The following is an 8319-nucleotide window of genomic DNA, read 5'->3' as shown; positions in this document are numbered from 1 at the left end:
CATTTAATCAGTGAAAACCTCTTACAAACACATTAGATAAGTGGTTCTCAAAGTGGGCAATACTGCTTCCTGGGGTTGGGAGTGGGATGACCTAGGAGGGCAGTAAGAGGCAAGCACGTTTGGGGGGGGGTAAGAGGGGCCAGGGGGCAGCATAAGCCCTGCAAGCCCCTCTCCCGCCCCCAATCATCCTTTAAAAGAGAGTTTCATCCTTTAAAAGATAGTTTCACCAGGACGAAGAGATGGCTGGAAGTGAAGTTTGCCTCAGGTTGGGTTTTCTTCACAAGGGGAGGGAGACCATCTGGGGAGCAAGAGATTTAGGGAGCCTAGGCGGGACGGCGGTTTCTTCAGCGAAGCGTCTCATTCATCCCAAGGTAAAAGTGTCTTCAATGAACTTCGCTCTGTTTGTCTGTGCCTTGCAGGCAGCAAGCATCAGCAGCATTTCCTTGCAGGGCTCTTTCCTCTTTCTCTCTGGTTCTCAAATATTTTCAAGGAAAACACCATTTTGAGAGGGAAGTATCTTTTCCCTTTCCCTCACCAAACCTTGTGTGACGTCTCACAAAGCTCCTTGATCTGCGGCTGTGAGCACCCTCCCTTTTTGCTTTTTATATTCATACCAACATACCCACTGTCAGGCCGAAGCCATCGGTTGAGTTAGAGACTATGGCCTGCCACAATTAGCATAGTACCATGGGAATTGAAAGGAGTGATTGCATGAGGGGCAAAGATACTGGCCACAACAAATTCCTTTCTTGAAGATCGAAGGTCATCCTTTGTTCAGCATCATCGGAAGTACAGAGGAGATTTGTAGACATGCAGACAACCAGACTTGTCCATGTGATGAACTTCTGGGTGTGGGGATGAGGGATGAACTTACCATGGGTGGGGAACTGTAGGAAAAGTTAGCACCGGTTTGACTACTACAGTTTGTAACCAACGTGACTCTGATAATAAATTGGAACTTGGAAGAAAACCAAGGATTGGACTCTGATTTATTTCTCGATTGTTATTTGTAACACTGACCCCCCACCCCCCCACCCTCCTGCTCCTCTCAGCCTGAACTTTGCTCCTGAAAGCCTGTGGGTCATTCTCTGCTTGAGTTCTGCCATAGCATGGTTCTGCAAAAGACTCTTGGAGAGCCAAAGAGGGGGGAAGGGGAAGCGGATTATTTCTCCTCCCCAAACCGCTCCTCACGTGCAGCCACTTATCCAGCAGGAAGAAGTGCTCCAGCCTTCCAAAGGGTATTGTACTGTACTGGGCCACGTGGGTAGGACAAAACTATGGTAAGAAATGTGTATAGTGGCTGCTACAGTACCCTTCACAAGGCCGGCACGTGGGGCACATCTCTTGTCCTCCTGCTGCTTTTGTGGCCGCAATCAATGGCAAAAGCAGCCGCGCTTGCTGGAGGCGCCAGCTGGAGTGGCACCCAGAAGTCAACTCTTCCGCGGATGGAATTGCCTGCTGTGACTGTCATTGCAGGTAAGAAGAGTGCGAGGAATGTGGGGTGCATTGCTTGGCCTCAGTTGGCATTTGGCTGCAAAGTATCCACACTTACTGGAGGCCGCAGCTTGAGTGGTACTTGCTGTGATGGGATGGCCTGCTATGATCTTTCCAGAAGCTGACATGAGGGGACCGCTCACCCATCCCCGCCTCATAAGAGCAAATGGGGGGGGGATAAGACCCCGGATAATATTAGGCCCTGTCTTATTTTCAGGGAAGTACAGTCGGAATGAAGAAAGATAGAGAGAAATAAAGAAAAGATAGAAAGATTGTAGGCAGGAAGGAAGGCCGAAAGAAAGAAAAAAGGAAAGGAGGAAGAAATGTTATGAAGGAAGGAGGACAAGAAAGAAAGAAAAGAATGAAAGAAAGAAAGAAAGAAAGAAAGAAAGATTGGAAAAGGCATGGATGTTTTTCATGTGCATTCACACATTCAGGGATATCCTCACTTTGTCTCATCCAGACATACCTGCACACGTGGAACTGTTTTATAAACCATAAATTCTATGTCAATATTTCCCTCTCTTGGAAGTTGGTGAGTAAATTGGAGTAATTTTAGGAGTATCTCATAGTTGCTGTCACAAGATATTTGCCTTGGGGAGGTTGCTTTCTACCGCAGGAGAAGGGAGGGAGGGAGGAAAGAAAGTCATCTTCATCAGTGACTTGGATTATCAAAGTTTGACACCTTATCAAACTGTCAGGAATAGCCAACACTGCAGAAAATAGGTGCCAAATACAGAAGGATCTTGACAATCTGGAACAATGGGCGCTATCTAACAAAATGTTATTCAGTGGTGAAAAAAATAAGATTCTATATTTAGGCAAGAAAAACAAAACACACATGTACAGTATATGAGGTACATTGCTCAACAGTAGTAACTGTGAGAGGGATCTTAGAGTCCTAATGGACAACCATTTAAATATGAGCCAGCAGTGTGCAGCAGCTGCCAAAAAAACCCCAACACAGTTCTAGGGTGCATTAACAGAGGGATAGAATCAAGATCACAGGAAGTGTTAATACCACTTTATAAGGCCTTGGTAAGGCCACACTTGCAATCTTGCATTTAGTTTTGGTCGCCACGATGCAAAAAGGATATTGAGATTCTAGAAAAAGGGCAGAGAAGAGCAACAAAGATGATTAGGGGATTGGAGGCTAAAATATCTGAAGAAAGTTGCAGCAACTGGACATGGCTAGTTTAATTAAAAGAAGGACCAGGGGAGACACAATAGCAGTGTTCCAATATCTCAGGGGTCGCCACAAAGAAGGAGTCAACCTATTCTCCAAAGCACCTGAGGGTAGAACAAGAAGCAATGGGTGGAAACTAAGCAAGGAGAGAAATAACTTAGAACTAAGGAGAATTTTTTTTATTATTTTCAAATGAAAAACAAAACATTACAAACAAACATGAAAGGACCAGACAAAAAACATAATGTAAAAGGGAGCTACAATTGCTCCGCTCAGAATAGAAGTCTTCTTAATACAAAAAGGAAAAACTATTATAAGTTAGATCAGTTCAGAGAAATAAACACATCTATTACAAAACTCTATGAACATTTCAATCTAATAAATTTAACTATTATATTAACATCATTAAGCATTTTTTAACTCAACCAGATATAGACCCTCTGCCAAATTTTATAAAATTCTGATTATTCTTGATTATTCAACTGTCTCGTCATCATGTCCAGCTCTGCACATTCTATAATTTTCCTAAATACCTCCTCTTCTTTAGGTATTTCCATTTCTTTCCATCTTTGTGCAAAGACAATCCTAGCAACTGCTAAAATATGAGTTATTAAGTAATATGTACTTCTTTTTTATATTTATTATTTGTAATATCTAATAAGAAAAATCCTGGAGTTTTCTTAATTTCTTGTTGTGTGATTTCCCTTAACCATCTTTCTACATTATTCCAGTAAAAGCTTAGCTTTTTGGCAAGTCCAGCATAGATGATAATAACAACCAATTTCTTTTTTGCACTTCCAACAGTTAGGCGATGTATTTGGAAACATTTTTGAAATGAAAGTAGGAAGTAAGGGCAGAAGACAAAGAAAGAAAAAGGAAAGGAGGAGCAAGTTAGAAAAGAAAGAAAGAAAGGAGGAAGGTAGGGAATGGAGGAAGAAAGAAAGTGAAAGGAGAGAGAAAGAGAGAGAGATGATCACAATTGAGCCCAAAATTTTGGTTGCCAAGCAAGAGCCTTGTTAAGTGAATTTCAACACATTTTAAAAGCTGGTCACTCCCACCCGGTCACTTAACTAACAAACCTCATCCACCTGGAGGGGGTGAGGACACTGAGGTTGAGTTTGTAGGGGCGGTGAGAGAAGTGGCGTGGTTAGTAGATTGTGTGCTCTCCTCAAACGGCATCTGGAAGGTGAGTTGAGGATATATCGTAATGGGAGGCTGGGAGGGAGGCGGACTGTTTGGTTCCCTCCATGAGGTGGAAGCAGAGAGGCAATTAGGCTGACGCGTGTGAGTAGCTGCTACATGTTCCTCCTCCCTTTGTAACTTTGCAAACTTCAGCTGTGCTGTAAGGTGATTTTAGAAACAAGAGACTTTGTCTTGAGAACCTTTCCAAATAAACCATACTTGTTCAGCTTTTTTCTAATAATATTGTCATGAACTTTAACATTTAACAAAGTAAATGAGGCCTGTAAAACCTGAGAAGTAATGCCTGGATTTATTGTAATTTCTCTGGGCAGTACATGTTTTGAACTTGGGGTGAATTTGCGAGAATTTCCACTCCTGGGAAGATGGGAAATTGTCTTCAATGTTTTCCGCTTATGAATGTGAAATGTAGAATGATGGAGTTTAATTGTTTTGAAATAGTCTTATAATCCTTCCCAGATAACAGAATAACAGAATTGAAGAGGAGATTGGATGTCTTCTAGTCCAAACCCATGCTCAGGTAGGAAACCTATACCATTTTGGAAAAATGGTTGTCAAATCTCTTCTTTAAATCTTCCACTGCTGGAACATTCACATAAAGTGCACTCAGAAAGTGTTTGGGGGGGGGGGGGTGTTTGTTCACTTTTGTCAATTATGTTATGCAGTACTTCTGTTTTCATTATGTCTTTATGGCATTAGTATGATTTTTTTCTCATTAATGTGAAAAAAACAAATTTTAACAAATGTAGAATCAGGTTGTAGCATAACAAAATTGACAAAATGAAGGGGGGTCTGAATACTTTCTAAATGCATTGTAGATGAGGCACAACAATTGCTTCCCTAAGGTTCCCACTGAAATCTTTCCTCTTTGCCATTTAACACAACCTCAGTGGCAGAGACCAGCAAATTCCTAGAACTTCAGGTTTTATAGATGAAGTCACGCTTACTGATGATAATTCATCAAGAACATTTGATTAGCAGCACTAGGCTGCTAATTAGCCTCTTCATAGCAATTGAAGAAAAAGGGTATACCATAATTTGTTTTTCACCTTACTCTATTTCAGTGTTTCCCAACCAGTGTACCGCGAGCCCGGCCTGGCTGGAGCTTCCCTGGCGGTGATGGCAAGTGAGCTTTTGGGGCCCGGTGGGAGGACACTGGCCACTGTTGCTTCTAAGCTGCATTGGGGTGTGCCTGCACAGCCATTCGGAACCCCCCCCCCGCAGAAACTTTTTCAGTGGCGCAAAGCCACGCAGTCCTGAATCGCTCCCTTCTCCGGCCAGCAAAGTTGGCTGCCCAGGAAAGCGCCGCGTTTGAAAAGCACGCGTTTAAAAAGCGCGCCGCTTTCCCAGGCAGCAAGCGATCCAGGACTGCGTGGCTTTGCAGCGTGATGACAACAACAGCGCCGTGGTGGCCTTCAAGCGCCGCCCTTCATGATGCCCCACCACCTGTTCCTGCAGGTAGAAGTCGGGCAGGGTACCCAGAGGCGGTGCGTGGCCGAGCGCTGAGCGCCATGGACACCTGGGAGAGCGAAGGGGTGAATGTGGCTGCTGCCTCTTAGGCGGAGGCGAAGGTGACGGCGGAGTCCGTGCTGGGGCCATGCGGGGCCGCTGATCCAGGGGGCCGCAGACCGGCAAGCCGCCCTCCTCTCTCTCTCCGCTCTTTCTCTCTGTTGCCAGCGTGGTGCACAAGAGAGAAAGAGAGAGAGAGAGAAAGCAGGAGAGAGAAGGAAAGCAAGAGAGAAATCAAGAGAGAGAGAGAGAAAGCAAGGGAGAGAGAGAAAGCAAGGAAGAGAGGAAGAGAGAAAGAAAGAGAAAGAAAGAGAGAGAGAGAGAAAGAAAGCAAAAGAGAAAGAGAGAAGGAAAGCAAGAGAGAGAGAGAGAGAGAAAGCAAGAGAGAGAGAGAGAGAGAAAGCAAGGGAGAGAGAAAGAAAGAAAGAAAGAGAGAAAGAGAGAGAGAAAGAAAGAGAGAGAAAAGGCAAGAGAGAGAAAAAGAAAGAGAGAAAGAGAAAGAGAAGGAAAGCAAGAGAGAGCGAGAAAGCAAGAGAGAGAGAGAGAAAGCAAGAAATAGAGAAAGAGAGAGAGAGAAAGAGAGAGAGAAGGAAAGCAAGAGAGAAAGAGAGAGAAAGCAAGGGAGAGAGAAAGAAAGAAAGAAATAGAGAAAGAGAGAGAGAGAAAGAAAGAGAGAAAAAAGAAAGAGAGAGAAAAAGCAAGAGAGAAAGAGAAAGAGAAGGAAAGCAAGAGAGAGAGAGAAAGCAAGAGAGAGAGAGAGAAAGCAAGGGAGAGAGAAAGAGAGAGAAAGAGTGTGTGAGAGAGAAAGCAAGAGAGAGAGAGAAAGCAAGAAGTAGAGAAAGAGAGAGAGAGGAAGAGAGAGAGAGAGAAAGAGAGAGAGAAAGAAAGCAAGAGAGAAGGAAAGCAAGAGAGAGAGAAAGAGAGAGAGAGAAAAAGAGAGAGAAAGAATGCAAGAGAGAGAGTGAAAGCAAGAAAGAGATAAAGAGGGAGGGAAGGAGGGAGAGAGAAAGAGCAAAAAAGAGAGGAAGAAAGAAAGAAAGAAAGAAAGAAAGAAAGAAAGAGGGAGGGGGAGAGAAATAGGGCGAAAAGGAGAAAGAGAGGGTTTTTTTGTCCAAACCTTTTTAGCCCCCCCCCCCGCTCAATGTTCCCCAGGATTTTGTAAATGTGAATAATGTGCCGCGGCTCAAAAAAGGTTGGGAAACACTGCTCTATTTGATGATAACCCACTGCAGAGCCAAGAGTTTCTGACTGAAACAAGTCAAGAGATGAATTTCGTGATTGAACGGATAATGGACCTTGTATCCCGATAGTCAAATGAGTCACAATTAATGTAAGAGATTATTCTAACATAGTGCCATGTTTCTTTTTTCATTGTAATGTATACTTCTTTTTTCACATCTTTGCAGCAAACGATAAAAGTTACATTTTCTTTCTATTCTACAGACATGGATGATACCAACAAATGTCCTGATTGTGAAAAATGTTTCAGTCATAATTCCAGCCTGGTGATACACCAGAGGACTCACACAGGAGAGAAGCCCTTTGAATGTCCTGATTGTGGAAAAAGTTTCAGTCAGAATTCCCACCTGAGGAGACACCAGAATACTCACACAGGAGAGAAGCCCTTTGAATGTCCTGATTGTGGAAAAAGTTTCAGTCGCAATTCCAGCCTGGTAGAACACCAGAGGACCCACACAGGAGAGAAACACTTTGAGTGTCCTGATTGTGGAAAAAGTTTCAGTCAGAATTCCCACCTGAGGAGACACCAGAATACTCACACAGGAGAGAAGCCCTTTGAATGTCCTGATTGTGGAAAAAGTTTCAGTCAGAATTCCAGCCTGGTGATACACCAGAGGACTCACACAGGAGAGAAACCCTTTGAATGTCCAGATTGTGGGAAATGTTTCAGTCGCAATTCCAGCCTGGTAGAACACCAGAGGACCCACACAGGAGAGAAACACTTTGAGTGTCCTGATTGTGGAAAAAGTTTCAGTCAGAATTCCCACCTGAGGAGACACCAGAATACTCACACAGGAGAGAAGCCCTTTGAATGTCCAGATTGTGGGAAAAGTTTCAGTCAGAATTCCAGCCTGGTAGAACACCAGAGGACCCACACAGGAGAGAAACACTTTGAGTGTCCTGATTGTGGAAAAAGTTTCAGTCAGAATTCCCACCTGAGGAGACACCAGAATACTCACACAGGAGAGAAGCCCTTTGAATGTCCAGATTGTGGGAAAAGTTTCAGTCAGAATTCCAGGCTGGTAAAACACCAGAGGACTCACACAGGAGAGAAACCATTTGAATGTCCAGATTGTGGGAAAAGTTTCAGTAGCAATTCCAGCTTGGTAAAACACCAGAGGACTCACACAGGAGAGAAACCCTTTGAATGTCCAGATTGTGGGAAAAGTTTCCGTCAGAATTCCCATCTCAGGAGTCATCAGAGAAGTCACACAGGAGAGAAACCCTTTGAATGTCCAGATTGTGGGAAAAGTTTCAGTCGCAATTCCAGCCTGGTAGACCACCAGAGGTCTCACACATGAGAGAAACCCTTTGAATGTTCTGATTGTGGGAAAAGTTTCAGTCAGAAACTTGTGTGTAAATAAAAAAGGAAAATGGAAAAGGGCTAACCCCTTGTTTCTGGTTATTAGCTGCAGTTTCTGCATATTTCATTTTTTTGGAAGTAATGGGTTTTCTCAAAAAGTTTTTGGGGTATTGTTTTTGTACATTGATTATGGAATTCCCACAGGTGGACTTTCCATCTTCTACCTTTGTGTCCTCCAGATTTTGAGCCCAGAATTCCCTAGCCACCCTACAAGTAGTCCTCTACATATAATTGTAATGGGATCTGACAATTATAGTTGCATGTTGCAATGTTGTTAAGTGAGATTGCCTTGCTTAACAATCCTCATGTCCTTCTCTCTCTGAGGAAG

General features: G+C 43.5%; 1 protein-coding gene across 1 annotated transcript; it reads left to right on the top strand.

Moving 5' to 3' along the window:
- Positions 1-3807: 3807 nt before the first annotated feature.
- LOC139153552 (zinc finger protein 135-like) lies at positions 3808-8005 on the top strand. The gene is made up of 3 exons (XM_070727623.1): positions 3808-3866; positions 4340-4400; positions 6833-8005. Exons 2-3 carry the CDS (start codon positions 4373-4375, stop codon positions 7927-7929), a joined length of 1125 nt encoding a protein of 374 aa, XP_070583724.1. The 5' UTR covers positions 3808-3866; positions 4340-4372; the 3' UTR covers positions 7930-8005.
- Positions 8006-8319: the final 314 nt, after the last annotated feature.

The sequence above is a fragment of the Erythrolamprus reginae genome, chromosome Z (genome assembly GCF_031021105.1).
Source record: "Erythrolamprus reginae isolate rEryReg1 chromosome Z, rEryReg1.hap1, whole genome shotgun sequence".
NCBI classification, from domain to species: Eukaryota; Metazoa; Chordata; class Lepidosauria; order Squamata; family Dipsadidae; genus Erythrolamprus; species Erythrolamprus reginae.
This window is presented reverse-complemented; position numbering and strand designations above follow the sequence as displayed.

Bases quoted from the DNA above. Each gene is read 5' to 3' on its own strand.
- LOC139153552 (XM_070727623.1), top strand. From the start codon at position 4,373: ATGTCTTCTAGTCCAAACCCATGCTCAG. The intron at 4,401-6,832 runs GTAGGAAACCTA...TCTATTCTACAG, and splicing joins TAGTCCAAACCCATGCTCAG to ACATGGATGATACCAACAAA.